This window comes from Crinia signifera, chromosome 12 (assembly GCF_055691185.1).
Source record: "Crinia signifera chromosome 12, ASM5569118v1, whole genome shotgun sequence".
In the NCBI taxonomy this organism is placed as follows: domain Eukaryota; kingdom Metazoa; phylum Chordata; class Amphibia; order Anura; family Myobatrachidae; genus Crinia; species Crinia signifera.
This window is the reverse complement of record NC_139228.1, coordinates 61,897,262-61,916,076: the sequence shown is the minus strand read 5'-3', so window position 1 is coordinate 61,916,076 and position 18,815 is coordinate 61,897,262. Positions and strand designations below refer to the sequence as shown.

At 44.9% G+C, this 18,815-nt stretch overlaps 1 protein-coding gene across 3 annotated transcripts in view; it reads left to right on the top strand.

Annotated features, from left to right (window-relative positions):
* Positions 1-11,068, top strand: part of AMN (amnion associated transmembrane protein) — an 87,216-nt gene extending 76,148 nt beyond the window's left edge. For 2 of the 3 annotated variants that reach the window (XM_083165927.1, XM_083165928.1), the window contains exons 8-11: positions 6,895-6,977; positions 7,635-7,821; positions 9,610-9,781; positions 10,769-11,067. In XM_083165927.1, the coding sequence (XP_083022053.1) occupies positions 6,895-6,977; positions 7,635-7,821; positions 9,610-9,781; positions 10,769-10,910 (584 nt within the window). In that variant the 3' untranslated portion in view covers positions 10,911-11,067. Of the gene's footprint in view, positions 1-6,894; positions 6,978-7,634; positions 7,822-9,609; positions 9,782-10,768 lie in introns of all 3 variants that reach the window. The other variant, XM_083165929.1, reaches the window with a different exon arrangement.
* The last annotated feature ends 7,747 nt before the right edge of the window (positions 11,069-18,815 follow it).

Genomic DNA, 18,815 nt, shown 5'->3' with positions numbered 1-18,815 from the left:
TCTTCAAAACGTTTTTACAGCATTGGTGTGCAGTGGTGCTAGTAATATATACATTGCTGCCCTGTGCCAGCAATGTATATATTACTGGCTGATAAATAATCATTGGTGTGCAGTGGTACCAATAATATATACATTGCTGCCCTGTGCCAGCAATGTATATATTACTGGCTGATAAATAATCATTGGTGTGCAGTGGTACCAATAATATATACATTGCTGGCCTGTGCCAGCAATGTATATATTACTGGCTGATAAATAATCATTGGTGTGCAGTGGTACCAGTAATATATACATTGCTGCCCTGTGCCAGCAATGTATATATTACTGGCTGATAAATAATCATTGGTGTGCAGTGGTACCAATAATATATACATTGCTGGCCTGTGCCAGCAATGTATATATTACTGGCTGATATATACGTTACTGTTCCGTGTTCTGGCTCCGTGTTCAGCGGGGGGGCGGGGCGAGCAGGTCTCCGTGGCGGGGGGCGTGGCGAGCAGGCCGGGAGGGGCGGAGCGCCCAGCCTGTGTGGCCGGGCGGGGGATCAGGACTGTCGGGCGGTGATTGACAGCGGGACGGCGCCGGTGCGCGACAGCTGGACGGCGCCGGTGAGTGACAGCGGGACGGTGAGCAGTGGTGAGTATATGACGCTGCGGGCGGGGAGGGGGGGGTGGCAAGGGAGGGAGCAGACAGCTGGACTGAAAGCCGCGCATCTTTCAGCCCGGCTGCTGTATACAGATTCAGCGATGATGGCTCAAATATGAGCCATCCTCGCTGCATCTGCTGGTAAAACCGTTTAAGAGGCATTCCCATTGCCTCTTAAACCGTGGATTACCGGCTAAAACCCTGCTCTGAAAACGGGTTGAAATACCGTTTAACTTTAAACGGTATTTCAACTCTGGCGCTTTCCCACTGCAGCCTTAAACGGTATTTTGCCCTCAAAAATCGGCAAAATACCGTTTTAAGGCTGCAGTGGGAAAGGGGCATTAATGTATAGTTCTCTGTTTTATTAAAAAAAATTCCCAAAAAAATGTAACAGCTGCATAAGGTGTGTTAGGAGAAATCGGGGAGATTGCTAGACTAATCAGGGAGAGAAGGAGATTGCTCCCATTTCAGGGGAGGAATATGTGCCCTGCCAAATTTCCTGTAATTGGTGGCAAAACGGGCAACAAATCCCAGTTTGCAATTATAAATGCCATTCCTGCATGCCTCCCAGGACCCCTGAAGCAATATTAGAGGATAAAAAATGTGATTAGCGTAAGAAATAAAATTGGTTATTTTTACATTAATTACAAACTTTTCATTTCAGTTATTTCACCTTTGCCTGGGAACAGACACACCGCATTTGCATTCAGTAGTGTCTATTGAAAGGACTCCTACATACTATGGCCAGATTCTCTAAGCTTCAAAAGTGATAAAATGAAGAGTGATAAACAACCAACCAATCGGCTCCTGCCTGACATTTTTCAAACACCGTATGTGATATGGCAGGTAGGAGCTGATGGGCTGGCTGTTTATCACTCTCCATTTTATCACTTTTGAAGCTTAGAGAATCTGGCCCATAGTATACCTGTAAAATCACCTGTATATTTTGTTATAGCTATTCTGATTAATATGCAGTCTATTGTTTGAGTCAAACTACATATTCAGCATTTGTAAAACTTTTTTTTTCTATCGAGAAAGAAAAGAAAAACCTCCTGACATTAGCATTAAGTATTCTTTGCCAGTGGGAAAAGCTTTCATTCTTCCGGAGGAGCGCACCACGCCCCATTTTCGCAGCTGTGGGGGCATGCGGATTGCTTTCTGTCCATGCACCCTCCCCCCCAGTCACCAGGCCCCACACCAGGCCACTTTCAGTAGTTCCGCCACTGGGGAGAAGGTTATTTAACTTTTACACCTTCACACAGGGTAGCAGACTGTCTGGAAGTAAAAAGAAGAGAAGACAAAAATACAAACACATTCCTTATACTATACATTTTACAAATCAATACATATCACTGTTTCACAGGACAAATCTGTTCCATATATACTTTTTTTTTTTTCTTGTATACAGTATGTAGGAAATTCTCTCTCGTCGTCGTCTATTCCAAAACAGGCCGTTTTATACCCTCTTGGTTTCAATCATACCCCGGCCTCATTTCTACACAATGGGGGCAATTCTAATTCGATTGGTCCCCCGCGAGATTGCACAGGGGTGGTATTGTTCGCAACCGCGCATAGGTTCTTATGCGCATGTGCAGCCGCTGTGTTGCGAGAGCCCACATCGCTCGCACACAGAAGTCCAGAGGGGCTGGGAAATTTGCCTATGGAAACGCCTTTGGTATTTCCCCTATTTCAGCTGCCCGGAGAGGAGACGTTCAGCAGGAGTTGTCATTAAGCCATGCCCTCAAGCTTCAAAATGACCCGATTTGCACATCTCCGTGGAGGGGCCGGGGCTAAAATGATGCGATTATGACACTTTAGCCCCCGCCCCCTCATCGGAGATAAGCATATCAGGTTATTTAAATGGTGCGTCGGGGGAAGCCGCGATCAGGGGCGGGGGTCCGCCGGGAGGTTTGCCCATCTTTCCGTGGGGCCGGGAGGGGGAACCGATTTTCAGGACCCTCCCGGCCATTCCGGGAGGGTAGGCAATCCTGCGATACTTCCCCCAAAATAAGCAATCTAACTTGCATCAAAAACAAACTGACTGTATCAAACACATGGCAACAATTCAATGACAAGAAATAACATGTAATATACAGCGTGTGTGTGTGTGTGACAACAAAGACCGAGGGGCAGATTTATTAAGCTTGGAGAAGAGATAAACTGGAGATAAAGCGGAGAAAAGGTAAAAAGAGATAAAGCACCAGCCAATCAGCTGTGTTTGAAAAAGACAGTTGGGAGATGATTGGCTGGTGCATTACCTCCTTTTACCTTTTCTCCGCTTTATCTCCAGTTTATCTCTTCTCCAAGCTTAATAAATCTGCCCCCCAGTCCTTGAATTCCAAGCCAGCATTTCCCAGACTCCACCAAACGGACGTGGTTTGTCAGCATCTAATGATAACTTTTCGACACATCCACCCTTTGCTGATAAATCGATCTTATGTCCTGCTTGTCTTTGATAATGTGACCTCCATCTGGTATGTTCTGTAACTTAATAAACATTATAAGATAGCTCATAGCTGCCTACCCTCCTGCATTCTGCAGGAGACTCCCTGAAAAAGCAGCAATCTCCCTCTCTCCCTCATTAGTCTACCAATCTCCCTCATTTCACCTAGCCCAGTGGTTCCCAACCTTTTTTTTTTTCTTTCCCGTACCCCTTGATTTAGGCTTTTCATTGATGAGTACCCTCTCAATTTGAAATATAGACAGTATTTACGAGGGGAGTGGAAGTGAGCGGTATGCGTATCCTTATGCAAGTCCTTATATTAAGGAGTAGCGTAGGAGTAGTATGCGGCCAGGAATTGTGCCCCTCCGTGTCTGGCTGCTGGTTGTGTATTGTCTCTGGGGTTCCCACGAACACCTGTAGAATTAATGCTGCTGCTTCTTCCACCTATGTCGGCGCAAGGCAGATGATTACTGATGTCTGAGGGCAGCATGGGAAGCTACCAGTGGATTGCTGGTCAGGCAAAAGCAGAAGGAGATCCTGAAGACAGAACCGTAAGTTACATAACATGGTTCTTCTCCATGGCAATGGGTCGTCTTCTGCTGCCGAAAGACTTTTTCATTTTCCACCATTACCAATATTATTTTGAAGTACCCCCAACTGGTCTGCAGAGTACCCAAGGTTGGGAACCACTGACCACATTACGCTGTTACATTTTTTGGGAAAAAAGGAATGAGAGATAGATACTTACATTGAATCATCAGCACCATTTCCGAGCACTTTACCAAGTATAGTAGCTCTTACTAACTGCTTTGGGGATCATCTACATTTGGATAGAAGTCATTTTACAAGATTCCTCTCAGATGTAGCGGTACACAGCCACGCTTCTAGGTGCCATGTTCCACAATCTCTCCATATATATATATATATATATATATATATATATATATATATATATATATATATATATATATATATAACTAGACACGCCCTGTGGGTGGAGCATGACACGCCCCCTCAATGGGACGCTGTGCAAAATTCTACTACCAACTATAATCTCCCTGAAACTACTTTTCGCCGCCCTGGATCCAGGATATCCGTTGTCAAGCAGAAGACCTCATACTGTATGTGTTACCAGACCTCTGGGTGCCAGATATTTATGTACTGTATACAATGCACACCTGACATCTACTTTCATTGGTCTAAGAGACACACACCCTCCAAGCCATCAGTGATCCGGATATGGGTCAATAGGGCGACCTAACTGAGGTCGACAGGCCTAAGTGTGACATGCTTAAGGTTGACACATGCATTAGGTCAATATTGGGAAGGTTGACAGCCAATCGTCGACATGGGTTTTAGGTTAACTTTTTTTGTCCTGAGATGTCGACACAGTTGACCTGGACACCGTATCGGTGCACCAATGAAGGTTGTCAGGTCTTAAGTTGACGCAGGCAAAAGGTCGACATGCCTAAGGTTGACAGGGACAGTCAAAAGGTCGACATGGGTTGTTCGTGTATTTTGTTCCAAATGTCTAAACAGTTGACATATGGACACCGTATTGGTGCACCACTGAAGGTTGACAGGGTGATAAGGTCAACACATGCATTAGGTCGACCTTTGGAAGATCATCAGTCAAAAGGTCGACATGGGTTTTTGTTCCGAATGTTGATACCATTGTCATGGACACCGTATCTGCTGCACATGGCACACTATTCTCCCTCAAAACTTTTGGAACATAACTGTGATCCAGAAAGCGATCTCTACCAGAGAAACTCTGACACAGATTACCCAATCCAATACCACATCACCAGCACGCCACTTTTTTCTCTTATTTATTTGTGCAGACATCAGTCTAAGCAGGGAATGTTTCCCTATTAAATTCTACAAACACCCTTCAAACGATACCCAGCTGATATTGCAATTAGCCTTCGCTGGGCACACGATACCCAGCTGATATAGCAATTAGCTTTGCTGGGCACATCCAACAATTTGTTGTTCGGTTATAGAATTTGAAATTTGCATAGCATATGACTTAAAAGCTCACTGCTAAATTTATGTTGTCTGTCTCGATTTGTCTTATGTTGTCTGTTGGACAGTGTTTGTCCACCCTATATTAAAAATATCATTAAAAGTTAAATTTTAATCAAAATCATATAACAAAGAGTGCCCCACAAAAAGAGTCCACTTTCCCTTCTCCCCTTTTGTACTTACATTTCGGACTCAAGGGAGCACCACCAACACACATAGACCCTCTATCCCGTCAGGGACATCACGTCTAAGGAAGTTGGTCACAGGCAACCCAGGCCACACCCCACCTGAGTGGTGAGAGGGGTCCCTCTCGACCCAATTCACACTCGGTGGGTAGGACCCAGTGCGGTTCCCGAACCCCTCCTTTCCTTCAATATATAGTTTCAGGGTCCTGCCTTGCATCTCTTTGTACATACATATCTACTTCTACTCCTAACTTGTGAATGTACTGTGCGATTATTCATCCGTAATGACTTACAGCTGGATAAATATGGGTGCTAAACTTGGACTAAGGGGTTATTCTGATTTAATTGGCCCCCCGCGCGTTCACATGGGGGACCGATTTCTCGCAACTGTGTGTAGTCTTTTATGCGCATGTGCAGCTGCTGTGTGCAAGCACCCATGGTGGATAGATTATTTGCCGGAACTCGCAGACAACAGTGCAGGGGGGGGGGGGGTGTAGGGCGGCGGACCGGGGGATGTGGTCATGGGAACGCCCAGCGTTTCTAGGGGTTCCCATGAAAATGCCGGGCATCCTCATGGTAAGTTCCCAATAACGCGGGGGCACACTTCCCACACAGGTCGTCCGCTGATCTGCGAAGCCACAGAGGTGTCTCAGATCTGCGAGCGCTTGCAAAATCGATCGTTGGCGACCAGGGGCGCCGATTTACGATTTTTCCGGTGGGTGCTCCCAGACGATTTTTCCGGTGGGTGCTCCCAGACTATCACCCCCCCCCCCCCCCCCGGGACTCACCCGCTGCTCGCCGTCAAGAATAAGGTCCCAAGTGTATATAATATATATTATAGAATGAATGTGTCTCTATGGCTTTTCCCAGCAATAACATATTATACCGTAATGCGCATGCTCAGCAAATATACGCAAAGTGTACTGTAGAGCGCCACACAAAGCACATGCATACGTACTAAATAGCGTATGCACACAAATGCTGAAAAATGTCATGTTATTTACTTTTTAAATACTATTTTTTTTTTTTCTTCAAATCAAACGACTTTAACCAATTTATCTGAATCGCTATGGTTTGTTTTTCCAGCATTTGGGAGCAAAAAGTCTCATATGCTCCCATATATAGCCGGGTATTTGATCCTACCGGATAGATTGGACTGATAAATCTGTACCCAGCATTAACCCCTTCCCGACATTGAAATAATGATTTAAAAATAAAGTTTAGATATGGTCTATGTTAGTTATTAACTATTTTGAGTGGTATGATTATTTGTCTCACAAGCAGAAAATTTTACATTTTGCTAATAGCAAAATGTACAATTTTTTTACGACATTTTGGTATTTTTCACAAAAAAAAAAAAAAACTGTATCGACCAAAATTTACCACTAATTTAAAGTACAATGTGTCACGAGAAAACAATCTCAAAATCACTGGGATAAGTAAAAGCAAAAAAAAGTTATCCCCACTTAAGTGATACATGTCAGATTTGAAAAAAAGGGCTCTGTCAGGAAGGCAAAAACATGCTGCGTCGGGAAGGGGTTAAATGGTTTTCTGTCAGATCCTACAATTCTCCTTTCCTTTGTCTGACTGCAGGTGTCGTCATATCACTGGAATACTCATCGGAATTTGACTTGGACATATATCGCAGTCGCCTTATTCACACGTTCCTCAACCTGGTATAGTTACTGATGCTTTAAAGGGGTAATAGTTAACCAGGGAGCCACAGACTGGGATTTATACAGTGGGAGGAGCAGGGTCCCCAGCAGCACAGAATATATCAGGAGATGAATCGTGTCAGTGAGGTCAGGCCTTCATGTGACAGGGGCAGTGACATGATGTGAGGAGGGGAATGGAGGAAGCCACTGAATGGAGGAAGCCACTGACCGAGTTATATAGTGGGAGGAGCAGGGTCCCCAGCAGCACAGAGTATATCAGGAGATGAATGATGTCAGTGAGGACAGGCCTCTATGTGTAAAGGTGCGTACCCACGGTAAGATATAGTGCAAAATCTAGCACACTATCTAGCTAGTTTCGCATAGCATGCTAGATAATGCACTATATCTTACCGTGTGTACGCACTATCCGAAGTACGATGCACGCTCCCGCCGGTCGTCTGGGAGGGAGCTGCTCGGGGGAGCATGCAACTCAATCTGGCTAGAAAGCATAAGATAGTATAGGAACATAAATCGTACCGTGGGTACGCACCTTTAGGGGCAGTAATATGATGTGAGGAGTAGAATGGAGGCAGTAGAACAGTGTACTTACCTGACCCCTGTCCCTTTATTGGGATGTTGTTGTCAGTATTCTGAGTAAATCTTTTATTTTCAAAACAGGCAAAATATTTCACAGTCGAACTGGCGATCTCTAAAGTGGAGGATACACCAGTCACTTTGGGTAAGACTCCCCTGGCCTCACAGCTGAAAATCCAGATCGTTCTAATTGGCAAGAAAGAAGGGTCAGGTGCAGGACAGACGGTGCAGCAGCTGGCTGATGACATAATGTCAGACATTCAAACACATGGCAAGTATTCCTGCAAAAGCATTATATACGTATTAGCCTTTTTGGGATGGCTTGTGGCATTAGGCAAATATTCACAACTAGTTTCCAGCCCATTAAGATGTCGTAACGGTAATGTCAGCGCCGGCAACTGTGCACCTGAATGGCTCTGTTGGGCGCCCTCTAGTGTCTGTCAGTGCACAGAATACCTGAATCTCCCCATAGAAGTGAGGAGCAGCGTTGCTTTTTTTATTATACTAGCTGAATTTACTAAAGTGATAGAGCAACGGTTTATAGGTTGAAAGGTACAAAATGTCCCCAGGTGAAAGGTAAACAGGTTCAAAGGTCGATGTGGAAATGGTCAACACACAAAATGTCAACACTTTTTAAAATGTATTTATTTTGTCCCAAATTTCCGCACTGCTTTCATTTACTATCTACATGATTGGGAATAGTAACCTGCCCGTTCTACGGTAAAAAGTGACTGTCTGGGGTACAGCTCCCATTAATCCTATAGCCATCTTAAAAGCTAGCAGACAAGACGGAAGGATATCTGTTCGATGGCTCGCCAGTATCTAGGCTGACCATCGATAGGTCGACGGATACAAAAAGATGAACTAGGCCAACATTGACGAAATGTTGACACAAGCAAAAGGTGGACATGTCATGGTCATCACCGGTAAAGGTTGACAGTTTTTCATGATTTTTATTTTAAATGACTCTTTCTTACTTATACGATCCAAGTGGGCAAAAAAACAAAAAAAATTATGAAAAAATTGTTGACCACTTCCGTGGTGAACTTGCTCAACAGTTTACATTAAACTGAGGGAACAAAACGGCCAAATGTAACAGCCCACTCACGATACTCTGCATGGTTCTCTGCATGGGCAGTACGGATGGTGTAATGGTTAGCATTACTGCCTCACAGCACTGAGGTCATGGGTTCAATACCCACCATTGCCCTAACTGTGGGGAGTTTGTATATTCTCCCCGTACTTGCGTGGGTTTCCTCTGGGTACTCCGGTTTCTTCCCACAATCCAAAAGTATACTGGTAGGTTAATTGGCTCCCAACAAAATTAACCCTAGAATGTCTGTGTGTGTGTGTATGTGCGCATGTGGTAGGGGATATAGATTGTATGCTCCACTGGGACAGGGACTGATGTGAGTGTTCAAATATTCTCAGTAAAGCGCTGCGGAATATGTGTGCGCTATATAAGAAACTTTAAATAAATAAATTCTAGTCTGCAAAGGGATATATAAATAAAATCATCATTATAATGTACTGTAGAAAAGGGTATGGATCATTAGGTCTCCAGCAACTAGGTCGACATGGGGTTTTCACTGGTTTTTTTTTTTACCTGAATGTTGACATGGACACTGAAACATAGCACTGCATCCCCTTACATGGCTCACTACGCTCGCCATGCTTCGGGCACGGTGCCTCACTACGCTCGGCACACTATTTTACTCTCCCACCATGCCCTACTGGTTGGTAGGGCATGATATACCGCCTGTCGGCTCCAAAAAACAGTGATAAACTCCATGTCGACCTTTTCACTGTTGACCTTGCCCAAGTTGAATGAATGCTTGTGTCGACCTACACACATGTCGACCTTTCTGCATGCCAACCTAATGGTGTCAACCCAATGCATGTCGACTTAATGTTGTTGACCTAATGACCATATCACGTAGAAAAATGTCATTGCATTTGTAGTGCGGAATGAGATTGCGAACCATCGATGGAAAGAATTTCCGTTTTAGATTTTATTACTTTTAATTGTTTTTTTTTTCTCCACCCCTTTCCCCAACAGGGCAGTCCTTTGGCATTACAAAGGCTGAAATGCAGTCAGCCACTGACTTTACTACAGGTGCCCACAAAGGATCTTTGACGCCAGCGGGCATTTCAGGAATAGTCCTCGGCATTGTCCTTGGAGTGTCATTGATGGGCATTATTGTTTTCCTCTACAGAATGGATGCCTTTAGGTAAATTAAATGATACAGTCCAATATGCAAGTCCCCAATGCAATATTCTTGTAGATTTTTGTTGGTGAACAAGTCAAGAAATGAAAAAATAAATTCAACAATTTAGATAAAGTAAAAATAAAGTATAAATAAAATAGCTGTAGTAACAAAACAGATGGATGCAGGGGACCATCCAGCGTATATATGGAGTGGGGGTGGAAGCCAACAGTTTTTTGGGAGTGGCAAAAAAAACAAACACCTGGAGTGTCGGGGAAAAATGCAGGCGTGCCAGGTTGGCTTAGGGGGAGGGTTTGTGAAGTCAGCACCAGCCCGGATGTACCTGTTTTTCAGTGCAGCGCCAAGTAAGTCTTGGGCTATACGGCGCCTACTAGGACTTGTGCGCAATCTAAAAATCATTCGATGGTGAGCCGGTTATGAAGGATATATTCGCAAGGGTGTCAACGGACCTGCACCCATACATATGCATTCACACAGTGGGCACATTAATTCGCAAGGCGGGACTTCACTGGAGTGGGGCGTCATCTTAACTGATCGCTGCATATTTGCAGCCGTGCAATCAGGTCTGAATTACCCCATCTATGTGGAGACTTGGAAAACATGCACTGTTGGGGGTACTTGTGGACCAGCCGGGGGTTGGGAACCACTGGTATTAGACTTTATATGGACCTAAATTGAAGTACTTTGTTCTCTCTTCTATTATACCGTACACCCAACGACGTGACACAAACTTGCTCTCTATAGAACATGTCCAACGAGATTGCATTGGTAAAGGCATTTCACACCTAAATGAGGCGGCAGAACTTTGATAAAATGAGAAAAGAATGCACATAATGGAACTGCAATAAATCGCAAACCAGATTTACGATCTCTTTCCCTCATAGATGATCAAGGGGGTTTTTTTTGTGTTTTTTTTTTTACATTTTTGGGGTGTTTTATTCGATGCTTCATCATACTGTATGTGAATAATTTTATTTTTTTTATTTTTAGACTACAATTTTGGTTTCGGAGGCATGCACTAAGGGAAGAACCCGATGCAGAGAACAGGGGATTCGAAAACCCCATTTTTGAGCCAGCTCCACAAACCATTCAGGTACACTATACGTATAGAATGTGTTACACTTATCATTGATTGTTACCTCAGCCTGCCGAATCCCAGCCCTAATACATTGTAGCTCCGCCCACACTGATTTTTAGATAAATTATTTAAAAGCCCATCAAAATGACGGCCTGTATTTTCACTTTAGCCCAAAAAACTCTCCACCTCACCCAGGGGCGGATCCAGGATACAATGACGGGGGGGGCACCATGATAAAAGAGGGTTTGGGTAGGGGAGGGGCGGTGTTAGTGGTGCCAGTGTACATGCTAATAGAGCGGCAGAGAGAGGGTGGGAATGGGATTAAAATAAGCACTGGCATTTAAAGTACGCAGGCCCACCATGGCGACAAAAGTGAAGGATGTAGTTCTGCGCGCGCCGAAGGCGCGCTCCAGAAAAGGGGGTGTGGCCACTCAACAGGGGGCGTGTCGTTGAGTGTAGTGTACAACACCACATACAACTTCTACACATTATGCAACAAAATACTAGACCCCATTATACTTGCCCCTTACACATGATGCCAAATGGAATGAGCCAAAATTCACATAATGCCAAATGGATTGAGCCAAAATTCACACAATGCCACATGGATTGTGTCAAAATTCACACAATGCCACATGGATTGTGTCAAAATTCACACAATGCCACACAGATTGAGCCAAAATTCACATAATGCGACACGGATTGAGCCAAAATTCACATAATGCCACACGGATTGAGCCAAAATTCACATAATGCCACACGGATTGAGCCAGAGTTCACGTAATGCCACACAGATTAAGCCAAAATTCACAATACACTTCATGAACAGGGACATTGTCCACCAAAGGCGCACATTAAACATTTACACCATAATGTCCATTACACGTTAAGTTACACACCATTCTGTATTATGCCATACATCCTAATGCATATTAAAAATTATGCTACATAAGTGATGCTTATCTACATTCTTATTGCCAAGGGTTCCATGCTCATTGCCAGAGGTTCCATGCTCATTGCCAAGGGGGAATACATGCTCATTGTAAATGGGAGACAGCCGCCGCCTGGCAGAAGTGACAGCCACTGACAGTGGCAGAGCCTGGCTGTATTCAGAGCACTGCAGGTCCCGGCTAATTGAAATAATACCCCTTTCACACCAGAAAATGCATTCCCAGGTTGGCCCCTTTTACACCAGCCTAGTAACTGCATTTTCTGGTGTGAGGGGGAGAAAAAAACACCCCTCCCCCTCTTTAACCAGTTATCTCATTTAACCGGCTATATCTTCCGAACAAACTGATCCATTTACATGAGACAAGTACAGGTTGAGTATCCCGTATCCGAATATCCGTTATCCGAATTATTCCGAAAACCAGACATTCCAGAAAGTGAAATTTTTTTTTTTTTTTGCTAGAAACTCACTGGGGACATTTGTAACAGCATCACTGGGGACATGATATGTAACTGGCCCTATATATGTGCAGGACAATGATTGCTTGGCATTCAAATTCAGTGCTGAGATAGTACACACATTTTGTTTCACGTTTTGAAACCTTGTTTTTTGAACAAATAAAATATATATTTGTGTGTTTTTTGTGTGGTAATAAAATATATTTGTGTGTATATTATGTGTTTATACAGCATAAATGCAAGATACTTCAAAATACATAAATTGAAATATTAAAATATTCCGAAATACGGAATAATCCGTTATCCAAAATTCTCCTGGTCCCGAGCATTTTGGATAAGGGATACTCAACCTGTATATTGAAGAACTTTTGAGTGGGCTTTGAATGATTTTGGTCCAGTGAAACTGGAATGCTTGGTTCCAGAGTAATCTGCCCTCAAAGAACATGAACAGCCATGAAATTACATTTCAAAAATAAAAAAATCAGTTTACACACAATATCTCTAGAACCAATTGACCGATATGGACCAGCCTGGTATCATATGGAAGGCCCAGCGATTTGGAATTGAATGAGATCAACCACAGGTCCCATATATCCTATGGGGAAAAAACGTTACAGCTTTGCTAGGTGATATCTCCGGTTCCCGGGGGGCTAGAGACACGGGGCTGGGCTCGTTGGGAAGCCCTGGTCCTCAGCTACAAAATGTAATGACAGGGGGGTACGTGCCTCCCCCTGAATCCACCACTGACCTCACCCCCAGTCCCTGTGTGCTCCTACCTCCAATCTATGTCTCCACAACTCCCTCTCTCCATATCCAGTAAGTTTGAATCCAATCTGAGTCCATGCAAAAATTGGTTTTAGTTTCTGTTATGACCGTTTTAGCACACAAAGGAGTAATTTGGTCTGTCAAGTGGCCTCTAATGGTCACTAGCAGTACTTCCCCTCATAGTGAGATAGAGATAGATATACTCCTCACCTCTCTCTCTCTCTCATTCAGAACAAATTCATGCCTATATATATGTGGGGTGGGATCATTTGGTCTAAAAAAAGTTGGTCGACATGGGTTAGGTCGACAGTGAAAAGGTCGACATGGTGTTTTTACTGGGTTTTTTTTTCAGCCAAATGTCGACATGGACACTGAAACGTAGCACCACGTCCCCTTGCATGGCCTGCTACGCTCTCCATGCTTCGGGCACACTATTTCATTCTCCCTCCACATCCTACTGGATGGTAGGGCATGAAATACCGCCTGTCAGCACGTCGGCTCCAAAAACAGTCAAAAAACCCATGTCAACCTTGCTCATGTTGACCTAATGCATGTGTCGACCTAATATTGTGGACCTAATGCTTGTCGACCATCATGCTGTAGACCATATCACCATATCCCATATATGAATATAAAATCTAAATACAAATATCTATAACTAAACCTTCAAATATATCAAGGGTTTTAACAAGGTACAGGTGGGAGACATTCTTCACAGGAAGAGGAGCAACAGAACACGAGGACATGCACTGACACTAGAGGGAGGAAGATTCAGGGGAAATGTGAGGAAGAATTACTTCACAGAAAGAGTAGTAGATAAGTGGAATAGCCTCCCATCAGAGGTGGTAGAGGCAAATACAGTAGTACAATTTAAACATGCTTGGGATAGGCATATTGATATCCTTACAAAGCAATAAGGATCAAGTATGGTTTGAAATAACATGTTTAATAAAGGGGCAGACTAGAGTATTGATAAGATAGAAATATAGAATTTGACAGCTGATAAGAACCACTTGGTTCCTATCTGCTCAAGACTCTGTTTACCTGTACCTCTCGCTACCTGTACCTTTTTGCTCTTTTCAGCTACCTCTGTTCATCATCTAGCTTTGTTCGCCCTGCTCTTTGTACCTCTTGCTATTTCTCACTCTGTCCATCTAGCTCTGTTAATCATCTAGCTCTCGCTACATGTAGCTCTGTTCATAATATTTGTTCTACTAGGTAACACACTGAACATCTCCTCTGTACTGCAGAGCATTACATCTATTGTGTGGGATTGATTTGTTCTACTAGGTAACACACTGAACATCTCCTCTGTACTGCAGAGCATTACATCTATTGTGTGGGATTGATTTGTTCTACTAGGTAACACACTGAACATCTCCTCTGTACTGCAGAGCATTACATCTATTGTGTGGGATTGATTTGTTCTACTAGGTAACACACTGAACATCTCCTCTGTACTGCAGAGCATTACATCTATTGTGTGGGATTGATTTGTTCTACTAGGTAACACACTGAACATCTCCTCTGTGTACTTTACAACAGTACCTAGCCTGTGTGTAGGGGGGAATTTATTTTTATTCTAGATGATATATAGTATCCTGGAATGCTAGTTTTGTTTTTCTAAGCCACTTTTATTGCTATGTGTTGTAGGGGGTGGGGACTGAGCGAGTGGATTCCAATTATTGGGAATTGGGAACTCATGCGTTGTTAGAGTACTTAAGTAGTCATTGCATACGGCTGTGGCCGGATAGGCTGTGGGACGATTTTATCTGTGGGCCGTTATTAAAGTGGGAAAACTGATTCATAACTACAGCGTTATACCAGCGTTAAACCGAAGTGTAACAGAAGGACAAAACAACAACGGAGAAAACCAAAGTCTGCTTTGAGTGTGTTAAATTCATTCACACAACATACTACTCCTGGCTGCTTAATCTGGCAATTCAACCATAACATCAGCATTTTACTTCTGCAAACAACTTTTACTATCACTGTTAAAGCTTGTACTTGCACTGTCAGTTTTGAAAATGACCAGCTGTACCTCTAATGATCTCACCTCTCCTGCTCTTCCATTGATAGTAGGTGTCCTCTTTCTCTATATATCCTCTCTGGGTGAGCTTATGTGCTCACTCGACTTCCGCTATCACATCTATGCTGATAACACTGAAATCTACCTCTCCTCTCCTGATCTCTCTCCCTCTATCCTCACTCATATCTCCAACTGTCTCTCTGCTGTCTACTCTTGGATGACTCAGCGCTTCTTTAGACTTAAAATATCAGACTAAGCTGTCATCTTCCCACCCTCCTGCATAAAACCTGACCATCTCTCATCCTAACCTACTGTTTATGCCCACTTCTTCCCCTTCTGTATCACCCCTGTCTGTCTAACCCTCCCCTTTTAGAATGTAAGCTCTCACGAGCAGGGCCCTCTCTCCTCATGTGCCTTTCTTAGAATATATAAACCACTGCCACCCTGATGATTGCTTCAGTGTCCTGTCCCCTGATGCAACTATCCGTATTAACCATGTACTTGTCCTAAACTGTCTTGTAAATGTAATTTGTTATGTGTTTTTGATTATAACTATGCTCTGTAAAGCGCTGCGGAATCTGTGTGCGCTATATAAGAAACTGTTAATAAATAATAAATAAATAAATAATATAGCTCTCTGTGCCTCTTGCTACCTGTACCTCTTGCTATCTCTCACTCTAACTAGTTCTGTCATCTAGCTCTGTCCAACTACCTCTGTTAATCATCTAGTTATCGCTACCTGTGCCTCTCAATCTCTTCATCTAGCTCCCGCTACCTGTGCTGTACCTGTACCTCTTGCTCTCTCCATCTAGTTATTTTCAACTACCTCTGTTTATCATCATCATCATGTTCGTCTTTGTACCTCTTGCTTTCTCTCACTCTGTGCATCTAGCTCTGTCCACCTAGCCCTGGCATCTAGCTCTGTTCATCTAGCTGTTCATTCTAGCTCAGTGGTTCCCAACCTTTTTTGTCTCTCGTACCCCTTGATTAGGCTTTTCATTTATGAGTACCCCCTTGTGACATTTTAGGGGGTGTGGCCTAAAAAGGGGTGTGGCTTAACAGGGGCAAGTCATACTGGCAATGATGAGAAAAAAAAAAAGTGCAACCACTTGACCACATCTAAAATAACAGAACCTTGTCAAATCTCGATTACTGAAGCAACAGACATTCCAACAGATCAAGTTAGCCGTCCAATAGTGCCAGATAAACATATGCTCCAATGGTGCCAGGTATGCCCCCACAGTGCCAGAAACGAGAATGCCACCACGGTGTCAGGTATGACTCCATGGTACTGGGTATGCGCCCAAAGGGCCAACAATGCCCCCATAGTGCCAGAAACAAGTATGCCCCACAGTGCCAGCAACAAGTATGCTACACAGTGCCAGCAATGCCCCACAGTGCCAGCAATGCCCCACAGTGCCAGCAACAAGTATGCCCCACAGTGCCTGCAACAAGTATGCCCCACAGTGCCTGCAACAAGTATGCCCCACAGTGCCTGCAACAAGTATGCCCCACAGTGCCTGCAACAAGTATGCCCCACAGTGCCATCAATCTCTGATTGGCAGACAGGCGGCCAGTCACAGGGAAGCACACTGAGGGGTAGGAGAGATGCGCAATGCACTCTCCTCCCCTCCAGCGACCTGTCTGACAGCAGCGGCCACCATTACAGGCTGGGCCGCCGCTTACCCCCGAGCAGGTGGACGCGTACCCCTAGGGCTACGCGTACCACAGATTGGGAACCACTGATCTAGCTGTTCATTTAGCTCTGTTGATCTAGCTCTGTCCAGCTAGCTCTTTGTCTAGCTGTGCACCTAGCGCTGACAACTAGCTCTGTGCATCTAGCTCTATACATCTAGCGCTGTTCAACTAGCTCTGTTTATCTAGCTCTGTTCATCTAGCTGTTCACCAAGCTCTGTGCATCTAGATCTTTACCTCTTGCAACATGTGCTGTTCAATCACTCCACCTAGCTCTCGCTACCTGTGCCTCTCACTCTCCATCTAGCTCTTCTCAACTACCTCTGTTCATCATCTTGCTTTGTTCATCTTGCTCTTTGTACCTCTTGCTATCTCTCACTCTGTCCATCTAGCTCTGTCCATCTAGCTCTCGCTACCTGTGCCTCTCAATCTCTCCATCTAGCTCCCGCTACCTGTGCTGTACCTGTACCTCTTGTTCTCTCCATCTAGTTATTTTCAACTACCTCTGTTTATCATCTGTTTATCATCATCATCATGTTCGTCTTTGTACCTCTTGCTTTCTCTCACTCTGTGCATCGAGCTCTGTGCATCTAGCTATGTCCACCTAGCCCTGGCATCTAGCTCTGTTCATCTAGCTCTGTATGTCTAGCTGTTCATTCTAGCTCTGTGCATCTAGCTCTGTTCATCTAGCTCAGTGGTTCCCAACCTTTTTTGTCTCCCGTACCCCTTGATTAGGCTTTTCATTTATGAGTACCCCCTTGTGACATTTATAGGGGGTGTGGCTTAACAGGGGCAAGTCATACTGGCAATGACGAGAAAAGAAAAAAAAAGTGCAACCACTTGACCACAATATAAGCTCAGCCCATTCTGCGGACAGCATATAAAATAACAGAACCTTGTCAAATCTCTATTACTGAAGCAACAGACATTCCAACGGATCAAGTTAGCCGTCCAATAGTGCCAGATACACATATGCTCCAATGGTGCCAGGTATGCCCCCACAGTGCCAGAAACGAGAATGCCACCACGGTGTCAGGTATGACCCCACAGTGCCAGAAACGAGAATGCCACCACGGTGTCAGGTATGACCCCATGGTACTGGGTATGCGCCCACAGTGCCAATAATGCCCCTACAGTGCCAGCAACAAGTATGCCCCCATAGTGCCAGCAACAAGTATACCCCACCATGCCAGCAATGCCCCAAAGTGCCAGCAACAAGTATGCCCCACAGTGCCAGCAATGCCCCACAGTGCCAGCAATGCCCCACAGTGCCAGCAACAAGTATGCCCCACAGTGCCATCAATCTCTGATTGGCGGACGGGCGGCCAGTCACAGGGAAGCACACTGAGGGGTAGGAGAGATGCGCAATGCACTCTCCTCCCCTCCAGCAACCTGTCTGACAGCAGCGGCCGCCATTACAGGCCAGGCCGCCGCTTACCCCCGAGCAGGTGGACGCCTACCCTTAGGGCTACGCGTACCACAGATTGGGAACCACTGATCTAGCTGTTCATTTAGCTCTGTTGATCTAGCTCTGTCCAGCTAGCTCTTTGTCTAGCTGTGCACCTAGCGCTGACAACTAGCTCTGTGCATCTAGCTCTATACATCTAGCGCTGACAACTAGCTCTGTGCATCTAGCTCTATACATCTAGCGCTGACAACTAGCTCTGTGCATCATCTAGCTTTGTTCATCTTTTCTCTTTGTACCTCTTGCTATCTCTCACTGTGTCCATCTAGCTCTGTCCATCTAGCTCTCGCTACCTGTGCCTCTCAATCTCTCCATCTAGCTCCCGCTACCTGTGCTGTACCTGTTGCCAGGCCCCGGAGAGACGCCCGCTCGGCAGAGAGGTCTGCCGCTGTCTCTCTCTCCCCGGGCACCTGTCATCAGGTCCCGACGTCAGGGGCTCCGGCGCTGCTGCTGCAGCAGCCGGCGACGTCGGGACACATTCCGGCGGCGAAGGGGTGCCGCCGTCACTTCAGGGCAGCGTCACGCACGGTTGCTTAGCAACCGAGGACGCTGCGCTGGCTCCCCGGCGGAAGTGCTGGGGTTGCCCAGCGACAGGAGA